The sequence below is a fragment of the Halichoerus grypus genome, chromosome 4 (genome assembly GCF_964656455.1).
Source record: "Halichoerus grypus chromosome 4, mHalGry1.hap1.1, whole genome shotgun sequence".
Lineage (NCBI taxonomy): Eukaryota > Metazoa > Chordata > Mammalia > Carnivora > Phocidae > Halichoerus > Halichoerus grypus.
In genome coordinates, this window is record NC_135715.1 from 185380835 (window position 1) to 185400605 (window position 19771).

A 19771-nucleotide genomic window follows, 5' to 3' on the forward strand; every position below is an offset into this window, starting at 1 on the left:
AAGAGAGGGTTTTCTCCTCGCCTCATTGCCCAGGTCCAGTACCTCTCCAGAGAGTCGCTGTGCCGGGTGCCTGGCGCAAAGTGTGACACATAGTAGATGCTCATCAAAGGTGGAACGCCCCAGAGAATTCTCAGGTCTGCCAATCTCAGTCAGGGCTCTGGGGCTCCCTGCATCCGTCAGCATTCTCCAGAAAAACAACCAAATACGATGGGGAGAGAGAAAGAGAGAGAGAGATTTGTTTTAAGGGATTAGCTCACATGATTCTGGAAGCTGGCAAATCCAACATCTGCAGGGTAAGCTGGAGACCCAGGGAGGAGCTAATGCTGCAGTTTGAGTCCAAAGGCATTCTGCTGACAAATTCCTCCTCTCTTGAGGGAGGTCAGTCTTAAGGCCTTCAGCTGATTGGATGAGGCCCACCCACATTATGGCAAACAGTCTGCTTTCCCTAAGTCTACTGATTTAAATGTTAAGCCTATCTAAAAAATACATTCCTAAAAACATCTAGAATAACATTTGACCAAATATATGGGTGCCAAGTCGACACATAAAATTAACCACCACACCCCAACAACTGCCCCGCCAAGGCCTTCTGGGGATGGCTGAGGATTCTGGTTCTCCCTTTCATTCTCTCTGCCTTTCCCTTCCAGGCTGGGCTGACCCCTGAGGCTCTCCCCTGCCCTGTTCTACCCAAAGAGATCCAGGTGTCCAAACTCCTCTTTCCTGGATCTTTCTCTTTCCAGCCAGGCAGTTCCCAATACTTCGGCAGCTCCCAGAGTTACATTCGCCCCAAAAGTCCCTCTAGAGAGAATCAAGGGTTGGTGGCGGTGCTGGGTGCCTCTCCCCGCCCCCTCCTCCTGTTCCTCCCTCCCCACCACATCACTGCCAGGCTGGACCAGCAGGAAACAAGATCAGTCCTTGCCCTCCATCCCAGGGCAATGACTGAGTCCCCGGAGGCATTTGAGTTGAGTCAATGAGGAGATATCTTTGTGGAGATGGAGGAAAGGGAACAGAACACACAGGAGGGCCCAGGTGGCTGCATCTCGGTTCAGCCCACGGACACGTCCACAGTCAAGCCCGCAGTTCTGGGGGAAAGGGGCGAGCGGTGTGCTTTGGAGATAGAGCTCCAACTCTGCACCCAGCTCTTCCTGAACCCCTAGCCCTGCCCCTGGGGACTCCTCAGGGCCACCTGGAGCCAAAAGCCACCCGGATCCGAGAGGAGGCACTGTTGATCTTTCCCTCTGCCCTGATGCTCCGATCCCGGTCCTCCGGGACGGCAGCCCGGCAGCGCCACCTGTTGGTCGGCGCCGCTCAGCCCGCGCCGGGCATCGCCGCGCAGGCCAGGACCCCGGTGCGCGAGGGCGGAGTTCATGCTGCAGGTGACCGGTCCCCTGCGAATCCAGGAATCCCCCGTGCACACCTCTATAACGAATCCTCCTTACCACGGCAGGCCTCCGCTTGATTCCCCCTTTGCATTTCAAGAGTAGTGTGTATTCATTATAAAAAACACTGGTAAACAAAATCCCACATAAACGGTTGCTGGATTAAAAAAAAAAAAAAAGGACATCCTGTTAAATGTGGATTTGGGATAAACAATGAATAATTGCGTGGGACTTGCTTGCTCTAAAAAATTATTCGCAGTTTATCTGAAATTCAAATTTAACTGGATGTCCTATTTTTTTTATTTGCTAATCCTAGCACCTCTATATCCATAACCTAGTTACACTCAAGTTAACACATTGAAGTGTATTTATGCAGCTTTTAAAAAAAAAACTGTATGTACATTTTTTTACCCCAAAAGCGGAGAGAGGCTCATAAGATACTGTTCTACAACCTAATTTTTCTATTTAATCACATCCCATGAACGTCTTTTAATAGCATCAAACGTTCTCTTATAGCCTAGTTTTCCATGCCGACATACTATAAGACTCTTAGACATCTGGACATAATTATAATGTCCTGATCCCCTTCTTTTTTTTCAAGGACCCGACTGCCTTGGTCCTTCCCTGGTTCCCAGGAATTCACCACCGGGCTTGCTCTCCTCTGCCCTTGCTGTAGGAATCAGTCTGAATTCTGCAACACAGGTAAGCAACAAGTGCGCCCTTCCTCAGAGAAACACCGTGACTCCTAGCTCAGGAATTAGACTCTGGGGTCAAAGCCCTCCCTGCTACAGCACCAGGGCCTTGGACATGGCCTAGAGCTGCTCGGCGGCAGCCTCCTTGATTGCGAAGTGGGGCTGGTGATCATGGTAGTGTTATTGGGAGGATTAGCCTTTCTCTTCCTCATGAGATGGCAACCTCCAGGTGGACAAGAAGTTTCCACGTCTGTCACGGTCACCACCATATCCTGATAGAATACACTTCATGCTTGCCCATCACAGGCACTCAAAAAATGTGTTGACCAAATGATCAAATTTCAGATGCTTTCCCACGGGAGCAAAGAGTGTGACTGTCCACTCCGGGGGAGATCGTGCAAGGCTGTTAGGATCTGTTATAAGATGAACTGAGGTGTCTTAAAAGTGTTAAGCATTTATTTGAGCAAAAAATCAACTCACGTTGGGCAGCGCTAAACCGGAAGTGCTTAGGGGCACTTACCTGGTCAGAGCCACGGGGAGGAGAGACAGAGAAAGTACAGAAGCAGAGAAAGGAAATTATTTGATTGAAAGTAGTTGAAAGCCTCGTTGGCTGTTCGTGATTGTTTGTCCTTAGCATTTTGATTTCTTAACCCTGAGGCACTAACAGGCTTAGATTTTGGTTTGCTGACATAGGCTGACACAGCATTAAAGACACATCAGCTTCATGGCTTCCTTGTTGAATTAACTGAACAGATCTAAACTGCGTTCTAACCACAGATTCCTGAGCAGCCAGATTAGCCTACCTGGCCTCTCCCCACAGTAACACAGCTCCCACACTTCTGGCTCAGGTAACTCAGTAGCTTTGTGAGCTCCTTCTGCAGCAGAAAAAGGAAGTCTGTCCAATGTCTGGGTGGGCTTCCGGTGAGACAGTCCAGACGTGGATCCTTGCTCTGCCCCTTTCTGGGTATGTGACTTCCTAGTAGTTTCTTATTGCTGCAAATGACCGCACCCTTAGCATCGTAAAACAACGCAAATTTGCTATCTCACCGTTCTGCGGGTTGGAAGTCGGACACAGCTCTCACTGGACTAAAATGCAGCTGTGGGCAGTGCTGGTTTCCTTCCTGAAAGCTCAGGGGGAAATCCCTTTCTCCTATGGACTGAATGCTTGTGGTCCTCGAAAATTCACGTGTTGAAATCCCAAACCCAAAGGTGATGGTGTTTGGAGGCAGGGCCTTTGAGGAGGTGGTTAGGTCTTGCTCGCGGATGGGATGAGTGCTCTTACGAGAGAGACCGCGGGGAGCTCACCCACCCCTTCCACCATGTGAGGACACGGCGAGAAGATGACTGTCTCTGACCCAGGAAATGGGTTCTCGCCAGACACCAAATCTGCTGGAGCCTTGATCTTAGACTTGCCAGCCTCCAGAACTATGAGATACATTTTCCTGGTTTATAAGCACCCCTGGTGTGTGATATTTTGTTACAGCAGCCCAAGATGACTAGGACAGCTCCCTTGCCTTTTCCAGCATCCACATGCTGCCCACATTCCATGGCACGTGGCCTCTCTCCTCCATCCTTATAGCCAATACTCTTGGCCTTCTAGAGTCACATCTCCCTCTGACTCATCCCTTCTGCCTCCCTTTTAGGACCTTTTAATTATATTGGGCCTACCTGGATCATCCAAAATAATCTCCCTATTTTAAAGTGAGGGACTAGCAGCCCTGATTCCATCTGAAACTTTAATTCACTTTTGCCAGGTAACCTAACAAAGTCACAGGTTATAGGGATTAGGACGTGGGCAGCACCTTTGGGGGACCATTATGCTGCCCACCATGACCTAGAGTAATTATATAACTTCCAAGACTCCGTTTCTTTCCTTTTTTTAAAAATTCAGTTAATTGACATTTAGTGTATTATTAGTTTCAGAGGTAGAGGTCAGTGATTCATCAGACGCATAGAACACCCAGTGCTCATTACATCACATGCCCTCCTTAATGCCCATCACCCAGTTACCCCATCCCCCCACCACCTCCCCTCCAGCAACCCTGTTTGTTTCCTATAGTTAAGAGTCTCTTATGATTTGTCTCCCTCTCCGTATCATCTTATTTTTCCCTCCCTTCCCCTATGCTCCTCTGTTTTGTTTCTTAAATTCCACATATGAGTGACATCATAATTGTCTTTCTCTGATTGACTTATTTCGCTTAGCATAATACCCTCTAGTTCCATCCACGTCGTTGCAAATGGCAAGATTTCATTTTTTTGGATAGCTGAATAGTAATACATTGTATATATACACCACATCTTCTTTATCCATTCATCTGTCGATGGACATCTGGGCTCTTTCCATAGTTCAGCTATTGTGAACATTACAAGCTATCTTTTCAAAGACACCTGTCTTCTGATCTGTTAGCCTTACTGAACCTCACATTTTCTATGACTACACTGTATTTTAAAACACCTGAGGCTATATCCTTATCTAGGGCTTCTCGATGGCATCCAGATGCAAGGGCAAATGACCCAAATGGATGCAAGGCCTGGCACACACCTCTCATACCTGTTTACAGACCTCTGGATTCAACCTGGTATCTGAGCAGGACCTTTCTGACTTTTCAAAGTTGGCAATAAGAGCTTTTATGAGATTTGAAATAGCAAATCCTTTCTTATCAATATCCCTTATCATGAAAACATTTTATGTTCTAAATATTTTAGTCAGAAAGTTACCCTTCAAAGGAAGGAAGGGCTAGTCGTTTGGTTAGAACAGAAATTCCGAACCTTTTCTCAATGTGCCCTTAAAACTGTGTGTCCAGAAGGCTTTACCACCTGGGAGCCTAAAACAAGTGGGGGGAGGAGACCCTTGTTCCAAGTGACCCTCTCTCCCCCTTCCTCACCCACCCTACCCTTCCCTCCCTCTCTCCCCATGCCATATGTCAGGGTTAGCCTCCAGAAGCCAGAATGATGGAGGGTTTGCCCCACCTCAGCCTCAGGATGCTGTGTTCCTTACTGCATCCTGGCAATTTGCGGCCAGTCAAGCCTGGGTTTAGATCCCAGACCTACCACTCTCCAGCTGATTGAATTTGGCCAACTTACTTAATCCCTCTGAAGCTTGGTTTCTACATCTAGAACTCGGAGACGGTGCCCCATCTATTGGTGGGTTGTAGTAAAGATGACATGTGTACACCCAGCACACGGAAGGACCTCAGTTAATGGGGGCAATTACTAGACACAAAGAGGAACCTGTTAAATGTCCCTCAATATCTGCTTACCCCTTCTTCTTCTTTGTAATAGGAGCATTAACTGGGTGCCTGGCCACCCAAGTGGAGGCCACAAGTCCCAGGCTCTCCTACAGCCAAGGAGGTCACGTGGCTAGTTCTGACCAATGGAATGTGAGTGGAATTGATGCACCCACCTTCCAAATCATGCCCTAGAAATGATGCTACCTTCCCCTCCCTCCTGCCTTTGTATCCTCTGTCTGGGAGCTGAAGAGTCCTGGGCCGGCTGCCCTGGAGACAGGAAAGGAAGCCACCTATGGAGGGGGCAGAGCCTCTCCACCACCCCTGGATTGCTGACCCCAGAAGAAGAAAATGTCATTTCTAAGCCACTATATCCTTGGATCTCTCTGTTACATCAACTTAGATGAATCATGAAGGAGTTCAAAGTTGTTGAAGAGGAAAAATTTTCCCTTCTGGGTTCTTTAGTTGGTCTAATAATTAAATTGACATAAAACAGATTAACAGGAGAAAAACAAATTTTTGTACATATGGGAGCCCCATAGAGATAGGAGACTCAAAGACAGTCGGGCAATTGAGGCTCACATACCATCTTGAGCTGAGGAACGAGACAGGGACCTGGGGCTCCAGAGGGAGGAGGACAAGTCACAGGAAGATGAGAAGAGCAGATGTTTGGTCATCAGATGTTGGCCCTGCCATGCAGGTAAGTCTCTCTGATTTAAAAAAAAAAAAAAATTATCTCTGGTAATAGCTCTCTTTCTGGGCCAGGCCCCCTATGTAGATGCTTTTAGGCAGTTAAGAGAGAGTTAAAAGCTTTTCCTGAGTCTTTTGGGTCTTGACTGCCTTCAGCTCAAAATACTCCACATGCCAAAGTGATACACTTCGGGATGGTATATTCTGCTCCCCTCTTAGAATTCACTTTGAACACTTGTACATCCAGCCCCCACCTTTAGGGCCACTTCTGCCGTAAGTCTCTCTCCCTCCAGGAAAAAAAAAAAATCCCCCAGAAGGGCTGCTAGGGAGGCCTGGACTCCAGCCTCATCCTCTTTCTCTGTAAAGTCAGGCTGAAGCTGGTAGCCCGGCCACCTCCCTGCTCCCCTCCCCAAGCTGCGTTTTCACTGTGCCCAGGGGTGTGGCTCAGGTGGGACCTGGGTGGGACCTTTGTCAGTGGCACCTCAGTCTTAGCCTTCTGATGAAGGACAGCCCACCATGTCAGACAGTTAAATATGAGGGTCCTCTGATAACTGTCTGGCTCGGTGAACTGAGGGTGAGGAACACAGCATCGCCCTGCCCCTGGCAGCCTTGGGCTGCTTTCACCCCCAGTCAAGGGAGACAGGGCAGGAGAGGGAAGCACCCTTCTCTCCTTAGAGTTCAGTTCAAATCCACTTTTTGGGAGCCTGGGACATCTAGTCCTTCCTAACTGGTCCTCCCCAGTTCAGAACTTGATAAAGCTGGTTTAGAAAGGGCAGGTCAAAGGGCGCCTGGATGGCTCAGTTGGTTAGGCGACTGCCTTTGGCTCTGGTCATGATCCCAGGACCCTGGGATCGAGCCCCATGTCAGGCTCCCTGCTCAGCGGGGAGTCTGCTTCTCCCCCTCCCCCCTGCTCATGCTCTCTCCCTCGCTCACGCTCTTTCAAATAAATAAATAAAATCTTAAAAAAAAAAAAGTTCAGGCCAAGCCCAGGCAGGACCTCCTTCCAACCACGGAAATCCAAATCTTAAGACTCCCACACTCAGGGACCCTTGGGTGGCTCAGTCGATTAAGCATCTGCCTTTGGCTCGGGTCATGATACTGGGGTCCTGGGATCGAGCCCCGTGGGCTCCCTGCTCAGTGGGGAGTCTGCTTCTCCTTTTCCCTCTACCTTCCCTCCCCACCCCCACATTTGTGCTCACTCTCTCTCAAATAAATAAATAAAATCTTAAAAAAAAAAAAAAGACTCCCACACTCATGTCTGCCTGTGGAAAGGTGAACGGACACCTGTGTGGCCGGGTGGGCAGGTCTGATTCATCCTGGATGAAACTAGCATCAATTTATAACACAGTGACCTGGCACCCTAGGGAAAGGTCACCCATGAGTCCCTGACTCTGACTTTTCCGATGTGCTGAGGAAGGGGGAAGGGGCTAGAAATGTTCTTACCAACCATCCAGATGGAAGGTGAGCTGAGTCTCTGGTCCAAGGTGGAAAAACCAGGACAAGGAAAGAATCTCTCAACTCTGTCCACCCTGCTTCTGCCGAGCTGTGGGGGGTCTTCTACCTTTACCCCGTCTTCCCAAATTCCCTGGCCTGTGGGATCCTGCATCTTTCAGCAGGATCCCAGCTCGGGGGGGGGGGGGGGGGGGGCTTCTGATGGACAGCTTGCTTTCCAGAGTCTTTAATTTTTACATTTTTAATAAGAATTTTAAACAACCTAATAAAGCTCCTTTAAAAAAAAATTAACAAAGGGAAAATTTTTCCCCACCATTGAATTCCAGTCACTGTGGCTCTCTTAAATACCTCTGTCTCGCCTCCCCAGGGCAGAGAAGGAGTTTTTAATGCTTTTTTGTTTTGGTTTTGCTAAAGATCTTTCTGGCACTTTGGTGCCCTGTGGGGTACCTATTGGTCTCTGCCTCCAGTTCCTGAAACCCTTGTAATTTCTTAAGTGAAAAGAGCACTAGGAGCATTTTTCATTCTAATATCTGGTCATTGACTCTGTCCCTGACAAGGAGCTCCCAAATCCTGTGGGATTTCCTGGGTGACGGGAATGGCTTTTGTTCTAATGAGGTGATTCTGCAGGTGATTTCTGTTCTAATGAAGCGGGCTCTTGGATGGGGGCTGGTCACAAGAAAGACCACACCATGATTAAAAATTTGGGATTTTTCAGCCCCATCCCCCATCCTCTAGAGAGGGGCGGGGGGCTGGAGATGGAGTTAATACTTGATCATGCGTACCTGAGAAAGCCTCCATAAAATCCCAATAGTGTTGGGGTTCGAAAAGCTCCCAGGTTGGTGAACACGTGGAATTCCATTCAGGGAGAATGGTGTGCCCAGAAGTGGGATGAAAGCTCCCCACCCCTTCCCACACACCTTGCCCTGTGCATCTCCTCCATCTGGATGCTCATCTGTGTCTTCTATAAGCTTTTATTTTTTTTTTTCAAAGATTTTTATTTGAGAGTGAGAAAGAGAGCACACAAGCAGGCAGAGGCTCAGAGGGAGAGGGAGAAGCAGACTCCCCACTGAGCAGGGAGCCCAAGGATCCCAGGACCCTAGGATCATGACCTGAGCCGAAGGCAGACGCTTAACGACTGAGCCACCCAGGTGCCCCTTCTATATCCTTTTATAATAAACTGGTCAATAAACTGAGTTCTGTGAGCCATTCATAGCAAATCAACTGAACCTGAGGAGGGGGCTATGGGAATCTCAGATTTACAGCCAATGGGTCAGAAGCACAGGTAACATCCTGGACTTGTAATTGGCACCTGAAGGTGGGTGGCAGTCTTGTGGGACACCACCCTTGATCTGTGGGATCTGATGCTATCTCTAGAAGATTGTGTCAGAATTGAGTTAAATTGTAGGACTCCCAGCTGGTGTCACAGAATTGCCCCGTGTGGGGAAAAAACACATATTTGGTGACCAGAAGCATCAGAGTGCAGTTCTGTGTGAGGAGCAGAGAAACACAGGAGGAAAAGACTGGATTTTTAAAATACATACCCATAGAAGACCCGAGGGGACCCCCAAACCATCTCCTGGAGCCCCAGCCGTTCAGGCTAGAACCAGGACCCTGGCTCCCAGGTCATCCAGAGAGCAGCCGGGCTGAGCCCGAGCAGAGCCTGCCTCCCAGGCTTGGCCACCCAGAACCAACCGCTCTCTCTGTTGCTCACCGCTTTTCCCAATGTCCCAGGTGCAGTGAGCTTCCGGGTCCACTGCTTTTTATGATTCTTTTTTCCACTGCTTTTTTTTTTTTTTTTTAAGTTTTTAATGCATGTTGAGTTTATTTTTGTGCATAGTGTTTCCACTGCTTTTTAAATATCTGCGAGGTGCACGAAAATCTGTTTTACTTGGAGGCTTGGGCATAATGATCCATCCCCGAGATAAAAGGATCTGCCCTTTTGACCCCAAAGACATACAAAATGACAAGAGAAACTAAGCGCCACGGGCTTTGCAGCCGCGACTTCCCTATGTTGGAAGATTTCCAAAAAATAGAGGGCGGAGGCCCTGGGTCAGGACAGGAGGAGGTAGGGCGCAGGGGTATTGTGACACGCTCCAGGGAAGGGCCCCCTGTCCCGTGGCCAGCGGCGGCCCCGGGGCGCAGAGGGGCAAGAGAGCCGGACCGGACATGGAGCCTGGGGCCGGGCCCTCCAGGGCCCCGCAGCCCGTCGAGGGCCACGGCCAGATACTGCTGTTCGGCGAGCTCTGGAAGCGGGACGAGTGCAGCCCGACCCTGCAGGCCCCGGACGATCACTCCGCGGGGCCCCCGTCCACCCCAGGCACGAGCGGCCACAGCAGCTCCGGCAACTGCTCCACGCGGCGGCGCAAGCGTCCCGGCGACAGCTCGGGGCTGGGCGCCCACTGCCCGGCCGCCAAGTCCGGGCGCTGCACCGAGGAGAGGCCGCGCGACTGGGGCCAGGCCGCGTGCGAGTGCGGGGCGGCCCCGGCTCCGTCTGAGCGCTCCCGCGGCGAGGCGGCCGAGGAGCCGGCGGCCGGAGGCCGGGATCGCCGCCCGCCGCCCGCGCCGCCCGAGCGCAGCGGCCGGCTGCTCCTGGTGCTGTGCCGCGCGTCGGCGCTGCGCTCCAACCTGCCGCGGCTGCAGCTGCTCCTGCAGCGGGTGCACGCGCGGGACGGCCGGCCGCCCGCCGCCCTCGTCGGCGTCATCGTGCGGCCGCGGCCCGAGGAGGAGGCCGACGCGCGCCGCCGCATGGAGAGCCTGCTCTGCGGCGCCTTCGCTCCGCACGGCCCCCCGGCGGAGGTGCACACGGCCGTGTTCAGCCCCAGCCGCGCCGACTGCACCCTGGACGTCCAGCCCGCCGCCAGCCGAGTGCGCAGTGCCGGGCAGCGGGGCTGCGTCCCCCTGGTGGATCAGGAGACGCAGACGGACGGTGAGGGGCCCGAGAGCCGGCGGGGACGGGGGGCGGGGGGGTGGGGAGGGCTGCAAGGACGGAGGGAGTGCCGTCCTGGTCCGGGGCAGTGGACAAATCCCCCATGTCACGGTCCCTCTCCTAGCGCCTCCACTTAACACCGGTTTGGGTGAAGATTAATTAGATGTCTCACCCCACGTGTGCTCACTGGGGCGATCTCTGGTCAAAAGTGTTCAAATGTATTTAAAGTTTAGTGTAGAGTCACACTTCCCACCCCCCCCACCCCACCCCCGCCCCAGGCCCTTCCCCCTCACCCCTGCCCTGCACTCTGGATCACACTTTTGCAAGGTACAGATATGGGAGCTTGTAGGACCCAGGCCCACCCCCTCTTCTCCACATCCACTTATTCTTTGCTTGGTTCTGTAGGCTTCTCCTCCAAGGGAATCATAATTTACAACAAAAACCTGCCTGCTGTGAGGCGGGCACTGTTCTAAGGGCTTTTCACGTCTGCTCCTCACGACTGTGCTCTGGAGGAGGTGCTGTTAGAAGTCCTACTCAGCACTTGAGAGCTTGCCTGTCAAGGAATCCAGGCCTGTGGCCCCAGAGGTTAATCTGTGGGTCTAGAGCCCTGGACCATGGGCTCTGGAATGAGCACCAGGAGCCTTCTGCCTCTGCAAGTCCCCTCCAGAGGCAGCAGCAGGGAAGGAAGCGCTCTGGGAAGGGAGTTCCAACACCCAGTTGCTCAAAGCTCTGCCACCCTCCTGTTGGTGACCAGAGAAGGTTGTCCCCTCTGAGGACCAGTTACCTTTCCTGACAAGTGGGGGCCAAGGGCCAGCTGGTGTCTGAGGTGTCATCCAGCTGTCAGATGCGAGCTTCAGGACAAATGTTGACACGCTGTTGGTGCCCCGGACGCAGCCAGAGGGCCAGAACCACTGGGTGTGGATTTTCACACCCTCCGAACCTTATCCTGACTTCGCCTCCCCTTAGGCTCCACCTTCTCACAAATAGTGCACGAGATTGTTCCGTGGCTGCCGGGCCGAGTAGGAGAGCTCCTTGCCTGTGGACTGTTCCATGATCCTCAGCCAAGGCCAGAAAACCCCAGTCCGTCTTTGAAAATAACCCCTGAAGTGATGCAGTCTGTGAGGTACCTTGGCCCCCATCTTCCATGCTCACCCTGCCTTCGGTGGTTTCCTGCTTTGTCCTCCTACCCTCACCTTCAAGAAGCTTGTGTTGAGCCTCTTCTCTGGACTTGGGCCCTCCAGGGTATTTACAGTCTGGGAGTAGGGAACTCGAGAGAAGACAGGAGAAACATCACTCTAACACCACGCAATGTATGATCTGGGGCTCAGGGGAGGAGGGGTCACTTCCAGTTGGGGATCGGGAGAAGGGCTGTATGAGGAGATGGGTCCACTTGAGATGGACCTCGATGATGGGAGGTGTTTTGACAGAGAGAGAGGGGCCTGGTAGAGGGGAAGGGCTTTCACAAATGGAGGAAAGCAAGCCTCCATGCTCACAGCTGGCAAGAACTGGACAAGGTGGCGGTGAGGTGGTCGGTGCGCCTGGGACACTGGTCTGTGACCGTGTTATAGAGGAGTCAGACTTCCATCTGGGAACTTGGGCTCCAGCCGGAAGGCAGAGGGGGCCAAGGAAGACCTTCTAGCAAAGTATCGCAGTGCCGTTCTTCCTCATCCCTCTGGGCCAACCTCTCACTCCACGAGGGCCCTCTCCCTGCTTCTTGGGGCCACCCTTACAAAAGAACTCTCCCATATTTTTCTGCACTGCCATAGAAAAACTCCCCACTGCTCCCGAAGCCTGAGCCTCTGTGTTTCTTCCATAGCTCTCCCCAGGAACAGGGACCTGTTTTCTGTGCCATTTGGCTCCTTGGTGTGAAATGACACATTCCTTTCATCTCTACCAGGAAATACTACCCATGAGTGTTTGCCCCTTATCTAATTCATTTAAACCAGTGATTCTCAACCAAGCGCAATTTTCACACACACACACACACACACACACACACACACACACACACCCCTGGAGACATTTAGCATTGTCTGTAGACATTTTTGATTGCCACAGCGGGTGGGGGGGGGGAGGTAGCTGCTGCTGGCATCTCAGGACAGAGGCCAGGGATGCTGCTAAACTTCCTACAATACACAGGAAAATTATCCAGCTCAGACAGCAAAGATTTATCTGGCCTCAAATGTCAATAGAGCTGAGGTTGAGAACCTCTGATATAAATCAGGTTGAAGCCCCAGGCAAAAGCCCACTGGTGTCTGAAAATCTAATTTTTTTTTTGAAGATTTTATTTATTTATTTGACAGAGACACAGTGAGAGAGGGAGCACAAGCAGGGGGAGTGGGAGAGGGAGAAGCAGGCTTCCCGCAGAGCAGGGAGCCCGATGCGGGGCTCGATCCCAGGACCCTGGGATCATGACCTGAGCCGAAGGCAGACGCTTACGACTGAGCCACCCAGGCGCCCCTGAAAATCTAATTTTGCAGAGATAAATGCCTTCGGAGTTCCTGACCTGTCTGCTAAATCTGGACAGGGTCCCTGACCTGGGTTTCCAGTCTCTCTGATTCTAAGTTGACTCCCCCAGAGGGATCCATTGCTCTTGAGAGAATTACAACCTTCTTGTAGACTCACCTGCTCCTTGAACCTCCTTGTGCTGATGGTCAACCAAATTCAATCCGACTTTATTGATCTGAGCTATCTTCCACTTCTAATCCTTGGTGCCTTTTTTTAAGGAATTCAATCTTCTCACTCAAGGGATTTTTTTTTAGCCCATTGATTTTTAAGACCTGTATAATTATCTGATTCCCTATTGCCTCCTAGAATCATGAAATGAAAGAGCCTTGAATGGGAACTTAGCCCTGTCGATGCTTCCAACCAGTCCTGTGATCTTGGAAGGTGATTTAACTTCCCTAAACCTCAGTTTCTCTTCTGCAAAAAGAGAATCATTAAGGTCTTTTCAGGCTCTAGAATCCCGAAAATATTTTCTTTTTTTTTTTTTTTTTTTTTTTTTTTTAAAGATTTTATTTATTTATTTGACAGAAAGACACAGCGAGAGCAGGAACACAAGCAGGGGGAGTGGGAGAGGGAGAAGCAGGCTTCCCGCTGAGCAGGGAGCCCGATGCGGGACTCGATCCCAGGACTCTGGGAGCATGACCTGAGCCGAAGGCAGACGCTTAACGACTGAGCCACCCAGGCGCCCCGGAAAATATTTTCTGTCATTTTACATTTCACATCGGGCCTGGTCTGGCGTGGAGGTGCCTTCTAGTAATGTCTGCCCTAAACCCTATCCTGGGCCAAGGGCATTACTCTGCCCTCCCCAAGAGCACGGACTTCACAGCTGAATACTCACCCATCTAGCGATGCATTCATGGTGGAGGTAGTCTTCTAATGTGAACACATCCTGTGTTGCAGTCACAGTGTGAAGTTTAGGGTTGTCTTTTAAAAATGTCTTATCCACTTCCATCCTGAAAGGAAAATCGTATTTTTACCTTCAAGAAACATTCATAGTCCCCTAATTGACCCGACGAGTTTGGGGTTTGAGGGGTAGTCTGTTGTCGCCGTGACTGAGTTCAAAGAAAGTGTAGTTTTCCAAACAACTGTTATGCTTATAGGGGAAATTCTTTTGCCAAAAGCAAGGGTTCCTATCAAAGTTGGGGGTCCCCAGCCCCTTCCCACAGTGGGGAGGGCAGGTTTTGGAGCTACTTTAAGATCTTCTGAATGAGGAGGGAACAGCTGAAATAGGAGAAGCCGGGGACCTCCCATGGACCCCCAAATCTTCAGTAAAGTGCCTAAAACTCACAGAATGCATGGTGAAGTCGTTTGTTGGTTTTGGGTATGTGGAAGCCGGTGACAGAGCTGAATGTCACAGCCAGGGTGTCTAAGAGTGAAACAGAGAGCGCATAGGGACCCAGGAACACACCCCCAGAGAGGTACCTGAAGGAGGCGCTCTGGTCGCAGCATCGTGGGGGTCCAGGATGTCACCATCCCTGTGGCCAGGCTGACCCAGGTCCCTGAGGGCCCAGCAGCGGCCTTCTGCCCATCCCAGTCGCTGGGGAGGCGGGAGGACAGCAGGCTGGGGTGGGCAGAGAAGACTGTCCCCAGAGCCCTGCCATAGGAACCACCCTGGCTTTTGTGACCTCACAGCGGGGGGTGGAGGTGACTGTTCTCTGTGGGGCTTAGGTCCATCCCGAGGCCAGAGCCTTCCCCCAGGGCAGGGGCAAACGGCCCCTCTAGGAGGGAGCCGGAAGATTAGGCAGCTCCATGTAGGTCCACGTTTAGGTGAAGAGAACCCACCATGAGGAAGGGCAAAAGGAAGAAGCCGGAGTCCAGACGCCGTGGCTCCACCTCACAGCGGGCCAGCTCCGAATCCACGCCACAGAACGCCAGCTCCGAATCCACCCCGCAGCATGCCAGCTCTGAGTCCACCCCACAGCAGCCCAGCCCCGGATCCACCCCGCAGCAGCCCAGCCCCGGATCCACCCCACAGCCCAGCCCCGGATCTACCCCGAAGCCCAGCTCTGAATCCACTCCCTGCCAGTCTGTGCCCCAGGCTCTCCCAGCTCCCGAAACCAACTCCTCCACCCAGGGCCTGTTGCCTCAGGACACTAACACAAAAGCATCCTCTCGATCCAGGAAAACAGGTGGGCAGGCTTCTAACTCAAGAACTTCTAGCCTTCCTGCTGATGGAGTCCTAGGGTCCCCCAGAGGCAGATTCATTTCGGGTAGTGGTGCATGGTTGATGTGTATTCTGGAACTGTGCTGGTGAAGTGTGAGGGTTTAGGGTTTTGTTGTTACCCAGGACACTAGGATTCCTGGATTTTGCCATTCCTCACCAACCTGAGTCTCAATGAAGGCAGCCACACATACATATTGACATTGCACTTGGCTGGGTGGTGATACTATCTTATTAGAAGTTGGAAGTGCCATGTGGCTGCTCAAAAATAAAAACCAAGGATGTGTTAATAGAAGTATACGGTTTAGGACAAGGGAGGTGGTCATACTGTGTCCTCATCAGGCTACCCTTGTGTGCTGTAAAAGATGCCTAGCAATCTAGTCCAAAGAAGATAATGGGGGATGAAGGGGTAGGAAAGCAAGAACCATTTGATGTATGAGATTTGGTTGAAGGAATTGGAGGAAATCTGTCTGTCAAGTAAAAGATGTGAGTAGACTTGTTCCATGTTGCCCTCAGATGTCTGACTAAATGGTTGCCAGATAAAATATAGGGTACCCGGTTAAATTTGAATTTCAGATAAACAACAAATAACATTTTAGTGTAAGTGTGTCCCAGATATTGCATGGGCATTCTGTATTTTTATCCGCTAAATCTAGCAGCCTTACCCATGGAAGACACTAGAGACAGGCAGATTTCTGCTCAACACGAAGATATTTCCAAAAATTAGCTCTGCCTGAAAATGGAATGGCTGTCTAGGAAAAGTCGTCCTCCATCTTCTTGGGTAGCCAGAGTCTGAATGAGCATTGGATTGTGTAGAGGGAATTCAAGTGGAGTTTGGGAGACAGGCTGGTTAATACTACTACTACTAATAATAATAATGGTAGTAACTAACAGTTATCCCCGAGCATTTACCATGTACCTAGCATTCAGCTCAGCTGTCAGTGTGAATCTTCCCATTTAACAGTCCTATAAAGGAGGTGTTATCATCATGCTCTCCCTTTTATAGGTGGGGGAACTGAGGCTCAAAGAAATCAAACACCACACTCTCAAGCTGCACTGGTAGCACTGAGAGGGGGACCTCCATCTATTCTGACTCTATAATCCTCACTCCTAACTGCAGCATTGACCTTCTGGTCCCAAGAGTCCCAAGCTTCCCCAGGAGGAAGAACACACTTCTCTGAGCTTCTCTTGGCTTCACCATGAGCCAGTGCCCGTGGCTCTATGGTCCTGAGCAGGCCACACTCTCTGGGCCACAGCTTATTCCTCGGGGATGGTGTGGAAATAAACTAGACGTGAGGTGTGAGTGAGAGAGCTAACTCCAAGCAATTGCTGGGACAGCAGTATTTCCGTGGCTAAGCATCAATTCATTCTTTTTTTTTTTTTTTTAAGATTTTATTTATTTATTTGACAGAGAGAGAGATAGCAAGAGCAGGAACACAAGCAGGGGGAGCGGCAGGCAGAGGGAGAGGGACAAACAGGCTTCCCGTGGAGCAGAGAGCCCGATGCGGGGCTCGATCCCAGGACGCTGGGATCATGACCTGAGCCGAAGGCGGACGCTTAACGACTGAGCCACCCAGGTGCCCCGAGCATCAATTCATTCTTAACATGTAGAAATGGTTTTGAGTGTTACATATTGCATATATTGCGATCATCAACCACTGATGGAAACATTTCTGGATTACGGCCTTCAGAACTGATACCTGTAGAAAGCAAAAAGTTCCATTCCCACATCTTTTGAGGAATGCGTGTGGCTCACCCCTGGGGAGGAATTCTGCTTATTGAGAAGGCCAAGCAGGAGACAGGGGTAGCCTGCCCATGGTTATAGTGGACACCCTGCACTTTTCTGCCAGAGGAATTTTCTCCCTTTGAGCCAGAGTGGGAAAAAATGTTGGTGATAAGGGATGAAGACCTGTACATAAGGGCGCCATTTTCTAAAATCCAGGTTTTTTTTAAAGGATTTTATTTATTTATTTGAGGTGGGGAGGGGGAGGAAGAGGGAGAATCTCAAGCAGATTCCGAGCCAAGCGCAGAGCCCAACATGGCGCCCAGTTCCATGACTGTGAGATCATGACCTGAGCCAAAATCAAGAGTCAGACGCTCGACCAACTGAGCCACCCAGGCACCCCTAAAATCCAAATCTTTTTGGATGCAGAAAACACTGTAGTTTCAGAAAGTATTAGCCTTCCACTAAAATGGCTGTAATCAAAAGATGGACAGTAACAAGTGTTAGGGGAAGCTGTGGAGAAACTGGAACCCTCGTCCACGGCTGGAGGGAACGTAGAATGGTGCAGCCGCTGTGGAAAACCATCTGGCAGTTCCTCAGAGGGTCAAACGTGAAGTTATTATATGACCCAGCAATTCCACTCCTGGGCACATACCCAAGAGAACTAAAAATAGAGCATCCATACAAAAACGTGCACGTGAATGTTCACAGCGGCATTAGTAATGATAGCCAGGAAGTGGGACAAACTCAATATCGACCACCTGATGAATGGATAAACGGCATGTGGTATGTCCGTACAACGAAATCCTATTTGGCACCACTGACACAGTCTACACCATGGATGAGTCTCAGACACATCAGGCTAAGTGAAAGAAGCTAGCCCGCCAAAGCCCACATGTTGCATATGATTCCATTCATGAAATGTGCAGAATAGGCAAATCCATTGCCCGGAACTGGGGGGGAGGTGGGGAAAGGCAGTGACCGCTAATGGTCATGGGGTTTCCTTGGGGAGGGAGGAGATGAGAATGTTCTGGAATTAGACAGTAATGGATGGTTTTACACCTTTGTTAATAGACCAAAAACCACTGAACCCTTTAAAGGGTAAATTTTATGACACGGGAATTAAATGTCTATTTAAAAAAAAATTAACAAAGAAAAAAGATAAGGCTTGCCTTTTAGAATCCCTTCCTTCTCCATTGGAGGAAAAGTATCTGTCGTGGGCAGGTCTCAGGAGGAAGTGTGCGGCGTCTGCCAGGTTGAGTACTGGCTGTATGGAGCTCACGTTGGAAGAACGTGTAGCTGGGTCAAGAAGCCGGGACCGAAGTCACTACCCGAGGTGGGAACTATCCGCCAGAAGCCCTCCTGGGTCACAGCAGACGGCGCCATCTCTGAGTCCCGCTGGTATCCTTAGCAGAGGACAAACGGGAGAGAGGTTTGGGAAAGTGCTTCAAAGACTGTAAACTGGAGCAGCTGCTGTCTTCTGGATCAATCAACGAACCCCAGAAGAATGGACCGTGTTCCAGTGGAATCTCAGGGCCGCGGTCCCGCCACGGTCATTTTCTGTGAATTCCAGGGAAGGAGCACCGACCGAGTTAGAAGCCCTGAGCTGAAGGCCACTTCTTCCAGTCTACTTGCTGTAAGGCCACATCCCATCTATCCTTTGAGCCTCAGTTTCCCTGTTTGTAAACTGAGAATAAAAAATAATGGCGCCATTATTTCGAAATGGCCCAGGGAGCTCCAGTCTATAAAGCAACCAGTTTCCCCCTGCAGCGAGTCTTCTCTCCCGTGTCTCCCTAGCTGTCCCCAGCCTCCTGGAGGCAGGGGGTCCCTCATCTCTCTCCTTCTCTGTCCATCCAGGGGCTGTGGCTCGTGCGGGCCCGCGGGCCTACTGTTCCTGTTCCACTTGCCCCGGCAGCTCTGCTTGCTGGCGTCGCCTGGGCCTGTGTCACAGCCGCATCTTTGATGTCCTCCTTCCTCGGGTGTGGCCCACCATGCCAGGGAGAGGATCCCCAAGCCTCCTCACTTTCTACAGGTTCTGGAGCGCATGGGGGGCTGGACCCTCGGGGCCCTCGGTTCCCAGGGCCGGGCTCTGCCCTGGACCACGTTAGCCGCCATGTTGTAACTTCTTCTTGAGAATCCCAGGTGGAAAGGAAGCCTCTCCAGGGTGGTCACTTCCCGGGGTTTGGCGCCCTGCCCTTTCCGACCAGACCCACACGCCGGGGTCCCCCACCTGCACAGAGAGGGGCCAGTTTCCTTCCTTACCAGGAATTGCTTCTTTAGGAGGCTTGTGTTTCTTTTCTCCAGAGGTGCACTCCTTCCCTAGAGGATACTCCCTCACAGCCCTCAGAAAAGCCCCTGTCACTCAGAGCATTGTGATTAAATGCTCTGTTGGGCCACGGGCCTCCTTCCGTGGCCCATACCATAGCTGAGAGCTTCAGGTTCTTGACCTGCATATGAGTTTTCCCCAGAATTTAGTGATAAATACTGATTGCAACTCATATGGCCTGTTGGTAAGAGCAAGACCTCCACCCGCTTCAGAGGGTTTCACGCAATTTCTGGCCGTCTCCACAGGGGACATGCCCCCAGGCTCCCACAGCATCATGCGCGGTACCTGCCCTTCCTTTCCTCTCCCACGAAGCCCTCAGGAGAAAGCCACCTGGTGGCTTCTGCTTCCGCTCGAGGGAAGACCCCTGTGCAGAAAACGGAACTAAAGACGACAGTCCGCTTTCCCAGTGGTGCGGGGCTATGTGCTTCCCTCTGCCCCCAGCTCTGGGCCCCAGAGTAGCTGCACCTGTACTCAGGGTCTCACGGATGTCCGCGAAGAGACTTCCCACTTGGGGATCTCATACCCCTAAACCAGGCGCAGAGCGCACCCACCCCTCACCCTCTTCCTGCTCCTCTTCCTGGTCTCTCCCCCACCAAGTCCCCTCTCTCCCCAAAGCACCATCTCTCAGACATAAGAGAAGCAAACGGATACCCAGGTGTGTTGGGAGAACATGTGTAGAGCTAAAAATAC

The 19771-nt window shown here is 51.3% G+C and overlaps 1 protein-coding gene across 5 annotated transcripts in view; it reads left to right on the forward strand.

The window, feature by feature from the left end:
• The first annotated feature begins 9137 nt into the window (after window positions 1-9137).
• The window catches only part of SPATA3 (spermatogenesis associated 3), a 41187-nt gene continuing 30553 nt past the window's right edge, over window positions 9138-19771 (forward strand). For 4 of the 5 annotated variants that reach the window (XR_013446804.1, XM_078070004.1, XM_078070005.1 and 1 more), the window contains exons 1-2: window positions 9138-10366; window positions 18613-18787. Coding sequence is in view for 4 of the 5 variants with exons in the window: in XM_078070004.1 (XP_077926130.1) it covers window positions 9607-10366; window positions 18613-18787 (935 nt within the window). In the remaining variant the exon portion in view is untranslated. The remainder of the gene's footprint in view (window positions 10367-18612; window positions 18788-19771) is intronic. The other variant, XM_078070006.1, reaches the window with a different exon arrangement.